At 39.7% G+C, this 14,666-nt stretch overlaps 1 protein-coding gene across 4 annotated transcripts in view; it reads right to left on the reverse strand.

Annotated features, from left to right (window-relative positions):
• Nucleotides 1–14,666, reverse strand: part of ATP10D (ATPase phospholipid transporting 10D (putative)) — a 99,503-nt gene that overhangs the window by 5,544 nt on the left and 79,293 nt on the right. For all 4 annotated transcript variants that reach the window (XM_033106595.1, XM_033106591.1, XM_033106592.1 and 1 more), the window contains 5 exons: nt 13,335–13,411; nt 12,202–12,327; nt 9,291–9,491; nt 4,983–5,063; nt 3,661–3,765 (listed from right to left, as the gene is read on the reverse strand). In XM_033106595.1, coding sequence (XP_032962486.1) covers nt 3,661–3,765; nt 4,983–5,063; nt 9,291–9,491; nt 12,202–12,327; nt 13,335–13,411 — 590 coding nt within the window. The remainder of the gene's footprint in view (nt 1–3,660; nt 3,766–4,982; nt 5,064–9,290; nt 9,492–12,201; nt 12,328–13,334; nt 13,412–14,666) is intronic.

Consider the following 14,666-nt stretch of genomic DNA (forward strand, 5'->3'; position numbering starts at 1 on the left):
ATTCCCTTGAAAGTAAGCATGGCCACATGTCTTGCTTTGACCATTAGAATATGAATGGAAGGGACACGCAAAACTTCTAGTTTAGAAGCAAGGAAGAGCTGTTGTGCAATTTTCTATGCTGTCTCCTTTCCTTCCATGTTGTTCAAGAAGTTCCCTTTGGGGACCATTCCAGATGATACAGCCACAAGACAAAGCCTGAGTTACTGCGCTGTCCCTCAGGACAATTACTCTAAAACTGTCTGAAACCTCAGTTAATTTATATATGCAAGAAATAAATCTCTGTATTACAGCATAACCTAGCCACCTTCATATCCATGTATTGAGTGCAATTATTATTTTTCTTAATGTTTTTCTTTAAACTGGCTCGCTACTTAATTAAGTAACTTTATTTAGAAAAAAAAATAAGGCAAGATTACTACCTTAAAGGTAACAACAGCATTACCCGTCATAAAAGTGCTGAGTCTGGAGTCTGGTCTATAAAGGGAAATTAGCAAGAGTTGTTATGATAAAACATAATAGCCCCAGAGAGACTTCCTCTTTGACAAAATCCAAAGTACGACTGGAGAATCACCTTTACATTAGGTAGCATTTAGTGTTATTTAGTGCAGTCAGTGTACAGTAGCACCAAAATCACAGTGTGCACCACGCTGCTGTGTGTTATGCATTTGGGAGAAGCACTGCCTTTATTAATGTGTTTCTTTTCCCCCCAGGTCTATATTTTTCAAATAAGATCCAATTTTCTTCTTCCCGCTTAACTTTGCAAAATATTTCCCCGTGGTAGATACCTTCACAAGAGTCACAAGGACTGCTCATTTTGTTTTGTTTTTTGTTTTGTTTTCTTTTGTATTTTTAATGTACAAACTGCTCGGAAAATGTGGGCTAAATCCTTAAGATCATCATGCCTGTAGAACAGGGGTGTCCAAACTGCGGCCCGCGGGGCCAACTGCAGCCCGTAATCCATTGTTAATTGGCCCGCAGCAAATTCCAAAAATATATTTAGTTTACTTAAATAAACCAGGTGAGGCAATACGTACTTCACCTCGAGTGAGTGGCCCGGCTGTTTGTGTATTTTACCGCATATGGCCCTTGGTGAAAAACGTTGAAAAAAGTTTGGACACCCCTGCTCTAGAGCAATGATGTCTTTTTCTTCCTTTCTCAAATGGCCTTCCTTTCCACGGAGCCCTATTGTCTGAAAGTTTTCCCCTTAAGATGTGCTTCCGACAAGTGAGCCAGTGCCTTGATGGAGACCTTTGAATGAGTTGATACAAGGAAGTTAAAGTCAAGGGAAACTTGGTAAAACCCAACAGGGAGGTGGGAGGTGGCAATGAGATGGTGAGCAAGAGGTGGAGGGAAGCTGATTCATATTCTCAGAATGGCTGACTCTTATTTGACAAGGGAGCTTCAGAGGCCGTGAGCATCAGGGACGATTGTTTCTCGCACCAAGAAACAATCATTAAAGAACTGTTTCTCCCTGGCATGAGAAATAGTTCTCTAACGATGCATCCTTTATACAGCAGCCACTGTTTTTCTTGACACTTAGCTTTCACTCCCCTTCTTCTGGGTGAGGACACCTGGCGTTATGCATAGTCTTGGCAAAATATTCCTCCTCTAGACAAACCTACGACTGGAGCTAAGGAAATATAATTCTGGCATCACGGACTAAATTTGGAGCACAATGAGGCAAGAGCAGAAACAAAACAATTGGAGACAGTTTAGAACAGTAAAAGCCGGACAAGCCTGCCCATTTGTTTCTGGGCCTTGGATCTCAGGAACCACTCTGGTTCTTCAGGATGGTTTTGTTTTGTCTTATTTTGTTTTACCATGGCTATTAATATATTTTTAACAACTTTTCTTTTTGCTCAGGTTAGTCAGAACAGATTGCTGTGGCTCATAACCAGTGAACTCAAACGAACACACTTTAAGTGTTAGATCCTTCGGCAAACTCAGAAATGTCAGCATTTATGACACTTCCTTAGGCAGTGATCAAAAGTATTTACACAGCTGTTTAATAATGAACTTAAATAGATATTAAAACAATGACAAATATTTTAGTTCTAGAGTTCCCTCTATTCGCCTCACCTGGTATTTGCAGCTACTACCTTTTACTATACTTTAGGCTTGTAAGGTTTAGTTGCAGCAGGTCATAAGCAAAGCAAGGGATGCCAAAAATATTCCGCCCCACTTTAGAAATGATCATAAATAATTTTGTAATATAACCTTATACAATGTTTTAAACTATAACCTCATTCAGCTATTTCCTGTTTGAAATGCATCACTACCAGGATGGTATATATATCCCAAATTTTGGTTAGTAATTTAATCATTCATTTATCTATTCAAATATTTTTTTGAGCATCTTCTGTGTGCCAGTCTTGTCCTAGAAATGGTATACAGTGGTAGAAAAAATAAACACGAACCCTGCCCTCAAAGAGATAATAGTCTAATGCAGAAGAGAAGCATCAAACGTACAAGTATAATTACATAAGTAAATAAATAACTACAAATTATTATTAGAGCTACAAATAAAAACAAGAGGACGGCATGAGAAAATGGATGGTTAGGGAAGGGCTCTTGGGGGAAGTAGCATTTTTGTTATTTGGAGACCTAACTTCACATATGAGCTGGGTAAAGAATAGGGATTCGAGAGAGAATAAGGAATACTCCAATCAGAAGGCCCTGATATGCTAACAAGCTCAGTGTATCTGAGAAAGTGAAAAAGAGACAGTGTGGTTCCAGCCCATGGATAAGTGGAACTGAGGCTGGAGACGGAAGTAGAGGCATCACCGCCTGAAGCCTTCCTTGTAGGCCATCGTAAGGCTTTTAGATTTTATTCCAAGTACAATGGTAAACCACTGAAGGCTTTTACCAAAAGGAGAGCAAAAAGATAGGATTTTTGTTTCAAACGGATGTTTCTGGTTGTTTTGTAGAGGATTAGAGGAGTCAAGGGCAGAGGTGGGAAGACGAAAGAGACTGTAGCAATAGTTCAGGAAGAGGTGACAGTGACTTGGATTATAGCAGAGACAATGCCAATGGAAATGAGTGAGCAGCATAAATAATCAGAGGTAGTTGATTCTCCAGGGGTGGGTGTTATGTGCTTCTTCTGCAAAGGGAGGTTTACAGTAAAGCTCTCACTCTCTGAATCCTACACATTGGCTTTGCTACGGAGAGCTACCTTGCAATCATTTTGGAAAAAGACTTAATGGCAGACATTCTGGAGGGAGAAAAAGATAATTTTTCTTTTATTACGAGAAAGGCATACGATCATCACTTACTAAAGTCAGTATACCAAGATTACGGCATAATACCTCTTTTTATTTTAGTTGAAAGGCATCAGCTTGGTCTTGAAGAATGCTGGCCGTAGAAGAGTAACTGTTTCTCCAGTCTGACTCACCCGTCCATGAATTATTCACCATGGACACCACAAGGGGACCAGGCAGGTGTTTTCTGCCTTCCCTGACTGCACGTGAACTTCAGCATCATGGCATTCCACAATCAGTAGAAGTAGCCATGAGTCACCCTTCTCCCATGGAGTCATCACTCTTCTCATTACCAGTGGTCTCTGAGGCATGAAAGGCTTCGCAGGGTCACGGCTAATAGAAGACACTTCCCCAAGCACAAAGAACTCCAAGCTACTTCAGAAGCAGAAAAACCACCACTCACCAAACTCTTGCTTTCCATTACCAGATGCAGGAGAATGATGAACAGAGCTGCTGTGTTCAGGGGGTTTCCAAATGTAAAGATGTCAATGTCTGAGCCCTGGTAGGTCTACAAAGAGAGGACAATAGGAGGTGACCTCAGAGACTTGTGTACACTCAGTGGTGTAAGTATCCTGACTTCATTCTACAGCTCATCTGAGCACTGAGTCCCTTTTTCAATGTTTCTAATATCTGGTCATTTCAGATAAACTTGAACATTTCTAGAAAAGAGAGACTGACTCTCTCCCAGACCAGCCATCTAATCTTTGAACTTTCCAGTTGGAATTCCTCTTTATTCTGAATCATAAACGCATCTTTGTGGAAACTTTTACTCATATTTCTAGCTCTTTAAGGTATAGAGAAATATAAAATATGTTGTATTTAACAGAGCTACAAACCTTTGAAGCAGCTATGATGGCTAATCTGAGTTTATATCTCTGCTAAGTAAATATACCCTCTTCTCCTATGTGTATATTTTCAACTCCTTAAACTATTCCTCAAATGATACAATTTTCTGATCTTTTAAAATTCTAGTCATTCTCTTCTGAATATACTTCAGATTGCCATATGTATATTCCTCTTGAAATGTACAGAATATCCTAGCTGGGAAAATTCAAGTCATGTTATTTGAATAAAGAACTAAAGCACAAAAATTATTTACTTAGAGACTATCATCTTTTTTATTCTTAATACTGTACTTTTGTTCACATCATCCACTATCAAACTAGTGTCTTAATCCAAGGAGAAGATGTGGCGCTATATCATGCTGCTTTGTGCTTAGTGTTGGCCTAAATTTTTAAATTAATTCTTACACATTCTTTGCTGAGTTACATTCCTCCCATTCTTTACCTATAAAACAGGTTTTTTAGTTTTAGGGGGACTACTTATAGAAGTAGTCTTAAATTTAATACTCTGAATGTCATCCTGATAGAATCAGCCCAGCACTCACTAATAATAGATTCTATATTCTGACTTTGCCTCTCTGATGTTGGCTCATCTAATTATATTGCAACTTTCAATTTTATTTAAGTCACTGAGGAAAATTATCAAGCAGTACGGGACTAACAGGAGACCTAAGAGGACTCAACTAAGCACTTCTTTCCCAATTTAATCTATTACCTAACACTTTTCTTCGGGTGGGGTGTAATTTAGTCAATTAATAATCAATTTGATTATATAAACAATGTACCCTGATATACCCATTCTACATGCTAATGCCAGCAACCAAGTACAAAGAAGCATCACTGATTCATTAATGACAAATCCTTTGGGTGAACAAGGACTCACGTAGTAAGGCACAAAGAAGCAGGCCAGGCTTTGATAAAAGGCATCCAACAAGGTGATCCAGAAGGTGAGAGGTAAGTATGCCTGAAAATGAAACAGATATTGGGGAGGAAGATTAGCAAGGGTCAAAGCAAAATCAACGAACATCATAAGCCAGTACTTATTTTTGCTTCTCTGAGAGAAAATTATATTCCTCTATTCTCTCTCTCACAAAAGAGGTGGGGTTTGTATATAGTGGTAGAAGAATGTGGGGTGATAGTTGAATGAGATGAGTTCACAGGTGAAAAAAATTGCTGATGAAATTCTTCTTCAACTCATATTGCTTTTATTATTGGATCAATCTTAAATCTACCTTAAATAGGGAGAGTAGTACTAACTTTCCATTTCCTATTGATCAGAAAATACTCATGCAAAAACTTTTCCCAATCCACTCACTTCTATCTCCACTACTCCCTTCATTCCAATTCACTGTCAACTCTTCCTGTGAATGACTAGATAGCCACCTAACTGGTCTCTGCTTCCTCTCCTACCCTTAATCCAATCTTCCCATAGCAGCTAGATAGTTTTTAAAACTGTTAATTGGATCATGCCATCTCCCTAATTAATCCAACTGACCCCCTCCTATTCCTCCAATGACCTCCCACTGCATTTCCAATATAATTTAAGTTCCTTCCCATGGCCTGTAAGGTCCTGCATGGTCTGCCTACTGGAGTCCCTGCTCTGGGTCACCCCTCCCATTCTTACCCTCATTCACCATGCTCCCACCATACAGACTTCATTCTATTCTTCAAACAATGCCAAATCCATTGTTCCCTTGCGGGTTCTTCATCTGTCTATTCTCTCTGCCAGAAATCTTTGCTCTGGACCTTCTGCATAACCAGTTCTTCAGTATTCAGATCCTAGCTTAACTATCCCTTCCTCATAGAGGCACTCCCAGGTCAGTCTAACAGTAATGCCCACTCAATCATTTATTACCATGGCGTCCTTAGAAGTCTCTCATCATCATCAAACATAATTTTATTTGTTTACCTAATAATTGTCTGGTTCTCTCAACAGAATGCAAGCTTTATAGAGTGGGTCTTTGATTCTTTTACTCAAGTAAATAAAACAGTGCTTGGCACATAGCAGGTACTCAATAAACATTTGTTGAATTAATAAACTACTCTTACATATGTGCTAAACTGCCTCCTACCAAAAGTTTGTGGAGAGATCAAGTAGACACAGCAGTCAATTGATTGAAAACAGGTTTTCAAATAGGAGCCAACTCTGATTGAATGGTAATGTGTGTGCAGGATTCTGAGACCGCATTCAGACCCAGTGGGAAAGATAGAGTGCTACGGTTTATTAGAGATTTCTGAGGATTAGTTATATATGTTATGCACGTAAAACAGTGAAGTAGAGAGAGAAGGGTCAAGGATAAGATAAATGAGAGCCTGAAGGGAGCAACTTATGGGATCTCCTGGAAACTGAAAGGGAAAATCTGGACATGAAGTCAAAGCCAGAAAAGAAGACTGTGTGGTTTTTATGAGAGGTGGGTAACAGACGATTTCTTCTTGGAAGGGAAATCTCTTGACTGCAGCCTTCCAGATCCATCTCTTCTCAAGGAGAGGGATTCTATAACTCTGCACAGTGTATTTCATGACACTGAAAACAGGAAATGGCCCAAACATAAAACAGAATTTGCTTGGAGGCCAAATTCAAAGAAAGGAAAACCCTTCTGGAAGGTAACGTCAATTACCTTTTATCAATAGCTGTATGCTAGGAATCTGCCTATTACTGTATTTCCCTGAAAATAAGACCTAGCTGGACAATCAGCTCTAATGCGTCCTTTGGAGCAAAAATTAATATAAGACCTGGTATTATATATCATATCATATCATATCACATCATATTATAAAAGACCCAGTCTTGTTTTATTATGACGAGATGCATTAGAGCTGATTGTCCAGCTAGGTCTTATTTGGGGGGAAACACAGTACATGTATTATAAAACTGGCCAGCTCAAAAGATAATGTGTACAAAGGACTGACAACAGGGTTCAACAACAGGAAACAATGACCTCAACTCTTCCAAGGATAAGGACCAATCACAAGCGTCAGCTTGCACAAATGGGCTTTTAAAACACCAGCTATAAAAACTCTGAAGGTCCCTCCTTTACCCTTCTTTGCCGAATGGACTTGGAATTTAACTTAGGCCTGGGGTACAGAACAACCTTCATTAATATCAATCACACATACCTACATCTTGGCCTTGAACTTTAAAAGTCAGATTGGGCTCCTTTATGGAAATCCCTTTATTTGATCTGAATGGATTGGATGATAATTAAAGGATTATGAGGAGTTCTTCTTCCCTGAGAGCTGAACATGTGACTTCTCCTCTGTGTTGGCTCCTCCGTATAACCTAAGGATATTAAATTACTCTCCAGTCTAGAAAGGCAGTTCAAGCCAGAATAAAGTTGGACTGACAAAAATAAATATATCATTTTCAATTCAGGGTTTCTTCAAATTTCTGATTAATTTTGGGGGGTGCAATATAGCAATATAGAAAGCTTAATAGGCTAGAACTTTTATACGTATTATCTTACTTAATCCTCTATATGATCTCCACTAAGTAAAGAAACTGAAGTATAGGCAAGTTAAATAACTTAAGCAAGGTCACACGCCACGGAAACAGGATTTAAAGTCAGGCTAAACATAACCCATAATTTCTCACATGTGCTGATCTGCATCGTTGTTTGAAGAACAGTGACTGAAGACCAAAACATAGATTTCGTATGGTGGGTGTCAGTACAGTCTCTCCAGTACTTCTAGAGGAAACCCTTCTTCCCAACTCTTCCTCCCACGTGGTTCAGCCCGGAGGAGGAACCATATATGCCCCAAGCCTGATCAATGACAAATCCTTATTTCTAGCCACAGTGATAAACACAGGGAAAGGCAGGGGATGCCATCTAGGCCGATGAGTCAGAACCAGGACATTTACAGTTTCTTTAAGAACAGTGTTCTATCACCATTACTCCTGGATTTTGCAGCAATGTGAGCCAATAAATGTCCCTGTTTCATGAAGCCACTTTGAGCTGGTTTTCTGTCACTTGCATCTGAAAGAGTCCTGACTAACAGAGTTTTCTTATCAAGCATAGAATATCTGACTGATCCGTCGGCTTTGTCCACTTACAGGTGTCTGTAGGCTGCTGGTCCACCTGAGTCCCTGAGATCCTGACAATGTACTTGTGTGAGCACTTTGGATTTCTGGCAGTAAATACCACAGTGGGGAAACCCAAGGTCTAAAGATAGCATTGGTGTTCTTTCTTCGGCAAAGCATTAATGGTAGACGCCATGGGCTCGGGAGCCTGGGTTCACCTGCAGCATACACTAGCTCTGGGATGTGGGCAGATTAGTTAAGGATCCTTCCTGACTTTCCTTATCTACAATGTGGATAATGATGGCATCTACCTTGCAGGGTCATTCTGAGGATTAGTTATATATGTTATGCACCTAAAACAGTGCCAGGCATTTAGGAGGCATTACATAAATGTTCATAAGTGCTACATTAATGTTGGTTATTATGAACTATGTGAAAGATGAATTAGAAACAAGAGAGTTTTGAGGCAGCTAGCTCAATTAATTAGCTACTGTAATACTCTAGGGAGACAAGGAGGGCAGTGAGAGAAGGATGAAAATGGGAGAACAGATATAAGTGATACATCAGTGATAAATTGATAGGATTATGAGATCAGTAAAGTAGAGGTGGGGAATGGTTTTACGGAGAGGGAGCCATTAAGATCACTCTACTGTTTTGCATGACAGTAGAACCTGAAGGATTTGACTTTGGCTTTGGAACCAGACTGAGAAGGGTTCTGTCACTGGCTCTGCCATTTTTCAGCTGTGAGATTATAGGGAAAATTACTCAACCCCTTTGAGGTTCAGATTTTTCATCTTAAAATGGGAATGATACTAGGTTTTCTCTTAAAGTATTTTGTGAAGATAAATGAGACAGGGATGTTTCGTAGTTTGCATAACAGGTGGCAGAGTGGAGTTTAGAAAATACTAAACATCATTAGTTGTAAGGTTTAAACACTGGATTTCTTCATATAAATACCTAAGGTCTTTCATAGTTTTACCTGTGTTCATCTCAGAAGTGAGTAACTTAACATCTGCCATGCACGTAGTAGACATCTTTTGAAACAACCAGACAATTCAAAATAGTTTTAAATAGTTCTGAATGTTCCACAGTATTTGAGCTGGACTGATTGGAGAATGCCCTGACTTTGACAAGGGATATGAATCAGCCAAGTATTTTTGCTTTAGCACCCACCTCTGATTTCTGACCACTCTTGTAAAGTTCAGGCAGTTGCATAAGGGTCTCTGCAGACACATCTTTCTCCAAAACACCATAAATGACGGGTGGGGCAGATGTGAAAAGGAGGTTGAAGAAGATCAAAACCCAATAGTCAGTCATGGATGTTCCTGAAAATCCACAAAAGAACTGGTACCAGAAAAGGAGGTTCACATAGGCCTAGGGACACAAAGAGGAACATTTGATCTTAGAAACAGCAATGCGTGCTATGACTGCACATGTCACACACTGCTATTTTGAGCTGTGTGATCGCAGTCTCTCTCTCAGCGCAGTTTCCTCACTTACAAAATGGAAGATCAGCACATCTTACCACATAGCTTTTTTTTCTTTTCATAAAAGTTTTTTACACTAAAGCATAGATATGCATTCATGCTTACATACATATATAAACATACACACACACACTTTACACATACACACCTTACTACGTGGTGCTGGTGTTATTCTAAGAGCTTTACAAATAATTCATTCAATCTTCGTAACAAATTGGGAATTATTCTTGTCCCCATCTTACAGATGAAGGAATGGTGGCACAGAGAGGCTAAGGAAATTTCCCAAAGTTTCCTGACTAAGTGGCAGAGACGGTATTCAACTTGAGATAATTTAGGTCTAGATGAAGAGAACTTAGCCCAGTTCCTGGTATGTATCAGACATACAACAAATGTTCATTCCCTTGCTTTTGGAGTTCACAATTAGTTTTTAGTGGTGAAATGGGATGGTGGCAGCAGGTGGCCAACCATCCCAGTTTGCTTGGGCCTGAGTTTCCCAGGACATGGGACTCTTCATCGCTAAAACTGGGACAGTCCCAGGCAAACCAAGACAGTTTCTCACCCTAGAGGCTAGGAACATACACCTTGCATTGTTCCTTCCAGTATTTGTCTCCAAAACAAACTAAGTCCTTGACAGCAAAAGCTCTGTGTCCTGAAGCATAGAGGAAAGGACACTGGACTTAGATGTAGAACATCTTGTTTTAAGGCCTGGGGACGATGCCTATTGATTGACTTTAGGCTGTTTTCCTAACTTCTGTGAATCTTGGTTTCCTTGTCTGGGAAATGAGAATTACACTACCTCAGCGTTTAGTATCAAGACCAAGTTAGAAAGTATTTATAACCTATTAAGTGCCTTAGGAATATTATTAAGATGCTGTTATTGTTGGCATCATAGATACATTAGAACACCTTAGGACAGGAGTACAATGCTTAGAACAGTTTCTTAGTCTAGGGTCCATGGACACACATTATGCTCAGCTCCTGAAAATGTATCAATTTTGGGTACCTGAGGTTTAGGGCACTGTTCTGAGGAGTGAATCCATAGTTCTCAGAAGTATCAGAAAGGTTGTCCAAGACCCAGGAACCACAGTCTTAGAAAGATAAGCTACTCAAACAGTTCTGGTACTGGCCCTTTTCTTCATAGTTTATCAAGCATTCGCTGTTGGGCTGGGTAAGTAAGAAACAAGCCAGGAGGACACCAGTGTGAATGGACAGCAGGGTTACAGAGCAAAACGACCATGGGCTCCTTGCCCCCGGTGATGTGCTCCATGCTAAGACACACTCCCTCTCTCCAGGAGCACGTGGCGTCTCTTTCTAATATTAGTGATTCCTGACCTTTGGGTATAATCTGGGGTTAAAAGGAGGTGGGAGGGGAGTGGGCTGTGTCACAACAGAACAGAAGGTAGAAAAATGCAAAGGTATTAAAACAACAACAAAACAACAAAAAAACAAAAAAACCCCGGAAGGGGGTCTCCTCTTTAAGTCATTGACCACTGTAATTTCAAATTACAAATGTCATCTTTCCCCAGAATCACACACTCAGACAGAAACATTATACATTGTGAGTATTTTCATAAAGTATCAAAGTTTTATGACACTTTCACTAAATGTACCAATTCTGATTAGTAAAGTACTCAGAACTTCCTAAAATGTTCGTTTTGCTGGAGGGGAAAAAATGTGCTCCTGCTGAAGACTCTCTCACATGCACACACACAATCTAAATTACACCTTTAGGATATCCTAAACATGACCCACTGAAGTTACTTTTCCCTAAAGATTGCATTTCAATAGAACGATATAAATTTATGTTTACTAGTAACATGCTACATAATAACTTTAAAGACTAAAACCCATGACATATTTGGTCTAAAAAAAAAATTGACATATTTATATTATCATCCCACCTAGAAGGGACTTCAGTGAAGTGATCTAAGTAAGATCAACATGATTTTTTACAAAAAGAAATTGAAATTAAAATGGCATGCCAAAGATTAGGAGCAATGACATCTAATGAAATTCTGCCCTTTTAGGAATTACATCATCAAAATAAAGTTCTTTTAACTTCAAATAACTACCAAGTACAAATACATTTTACAAGCTTGCTAGAGAATTCTTGCCTCTGTGAATCCTAGACAGCTATGGGCTAAGGCATCATACTGGGTTTTCATCTGTATCTTCAATATAACACAAGGGACATCAATTTGGGGACAGCAGATATTTTTTGCTTATCTCCTGTAAAATGGAAGCAAACCTTTTCATTCTCTACTGACAGATCGTATTAAACATTTCAGAATTCAGCTTGTCACAGCCTTTATATGGAAGGTCAAAAATTGGATTTTAAATGAACCAGACAGGACTTAACTGAATTCAAGTGCACAGGGAATAGAAAACGCTAGCAGATGGACAAGCCTGGCAATCTGCTGTCAGCAGCTGAAACAGCACATTCCCAGATTATTTCTGGTAGGTAGCAGTACTCTTGCCTGCTCCCGAAACATCAACCATTGAAGTGAGTTTAGCGTGGGCACTTGCTCTGTGTCCTTTAAAAAAGCGGGATGGGAAAGCAGGAAGGGAGAAAGACCACAATCTCTGGAGCTACATACCACGTTCTTGTAGAAAAAGTAGAGAATCATGTTGGAAAGCCGTGTATAACACCAGTGCCCGTGGACAAGGAGGAGCTTGCTGAGGTGTCTAAATTGAGAGATGGCGAAGTCACTGGCCATCACAGCCTGCAGAGGCAATGAAAAGAGGGCACCACCCTGAGCAATCAAACACATTAGGGCAGACACAGAAAGGCAACCTGACTATCATCAGGCTCAGGCTCATCAAACAGGTGGTTTAAATCTTTCTTGCAGACCAAAACAAACAAACAAAAAAAGAAAATCCAAAACACAAATGAAAACCACAAAACCCCAAACAAATAAGAACCCAGGAATGCAGGAGCCCTAACGGGTTGCCCGAGGTTACTACTCAGCTTTCCAATAATACGGTTGAATGAAACAAGACTTCTCTCTGGTTACTCATGATGTAATTTCAGCAAATGGACTTTCCCTAGAAAGCAGCTCCCTTCGCAAGAACTCTATGCATTACAAAGCGCCTTCACTTCTCCTCAATGAGGAATATATTGAAAGTATGCCAGTCATGATTTTATGCAATTTTGTCTAGTGTCCCAGGCAAAGAGATATTTGAATTTTTAATCTTTCGTACAGAGGGCATAATTTACAATTCTTGAGAAATCCTAAGCCTCCCATCTCACCTTCCTCTGACGACATTTGCTCCATACACGAAAAGCAGTCTTTTGGATAAGCTATCTGAATTTGTGCCTAAAACACTATCCAACACACACACGTGCAAACAGGATACTCCCACCTCTCTCATTCTTTCATATCTCCCCCCCCCCCTTTTTTAGGATCTTTAGGTCTTTTATTCAAAAGCTTAGTAGCTTTTGTCAATTGTGAAAGTCATAGTTATTGCAGGGCTAACAATATATATTGTTATGCTCTAGATAAGCTATATTTCTTAAACCGAGCAAGTGAACTACACAGCTAAAATTACCCAGGAAAAGACCACAACACTCACCCAGTAAATAATAAATGAATGAATGGATGATCTTCTTGTCTCCTACTCCTGAGCTAACCAAAGACGGCTTCACTCTACCACAGAGATTTTATTACGGAGAATGTCACCTTTGGATGGGCAGGTCAAGTTCACAGTGTGTGGGTGTACATCCACTCACCTGCATGCCTTCTTGTCCTGAGATCCCTATCCCAATGTCTGCCACTTGTATCATGCTAACGTCATTGGCACCATCACCTTCATGGGACAGAAGCAAAGGTGAGAAACATATAAGGAGTAAAGAAAAGATGCAAACTTTGCAAATCAGTAGTGGCCACTCAAGCAAACAAATCCTTCAAAGTTTATCCCAGTCTCCAAGTTACCTGGAAGCTAGTTTAGCAGAAATTAAATGTTCCATTCTACTTTCAATTTTCCAGATATAACCTGCTTTCTTCCAGCCATTGAATATGCTGTTTCTCTATTCTTATAACACTCCTACCCACCTTGCTGGATTTCCATTGCTCTTGCTGCCAGCTTAGATGTCACTTCTTCTGGGAAATCCTTCTTATATTCCCTTTAGGTCAAATGCCCCTTCCTTATTTAGGCTCTAGCACCACCCTGTGTATCTCTATCATACCTATCATATGGTATTATGCTTGCTATAGATTTCTTAGTCTCCGTAACACATGCAAACTTATTAAGAGGAACTATTATGTTCGTATTGGTAATGAACATTTGTTATTCCCAACTGCCCACCAACCATTCACTTGTTGTCTGGTAACAGTATCCTGATTTTCCTTGAGAACTCTGAGTGCATGTGGTTTGTTAGGATGAACCCAAACCCCCAGATTTAGGATGGACGACTGACCCAGGCCTGGACAGTTAGCATTGTGTTAATTGATTTCAGTGACTGGTTCAGAGATGGGCACATGAATCAACATAACCGATGTAACTGATATGTCCAGGAGTTTAGCCTTAGGAGCATCTGGATGCAGGGGCTTGAACAATTCATTCATTGATATGTTTATTCAATAAAATAGCTGAACAAATCCCACCTTAAGCCTGATAACTTTATTTCACAACTTGACAAGAGGTGCAATCTTTTCACTCAAGTTGTTAACAGGATAGGATGTAAACCTAGGAATTTTCAGTGGTTTTATCAGCACTCAGAGAGAGAAGCTATCTGAGACTGACAATCCAGGTAAAAACAGAGACTGAAGGAGATGGCTGAGTCCTTATCTTGCTCATTTCTACACACTGGAGTGTCTCAGAGCTTAATCTCACACTGCTTTTTTCTATTTATACTCATTTTTTAGGGTTCTCATCTTGTTATTAGATGAGGCTTTAAGTATCATCACTAAACTTACTATCCACAAATTTGTATCTCCAGCCAATTCCTCATTGCGAAATTCCAGATTTATATCCAGCTGCCTACCTGACATCACTGCTAGACATCTAATGGACTTTTCAGACTTACACATGTGTAAGACCCCATTCCTGATTCCATCTCAGT

The sequence above is a fragment of the Rhinolophus ferrumequinum genome, chromosome 5, assembly GCF_004115265.2.
Source record: "Rhinolophus ferrumequinum isolate MPI-CBG mRhiFer1 chromosome 5, mRhiFer1_v1.p, whole genome shotgun sequence".
In the NCBI taxonomy this organism is placed as follows: Eukaryota; Metazoa; Chordata; class Mammalia; order Chiroptera; family Rhinolophidae; genus Rhinolophus; species Rhinolophus ferrumequinum.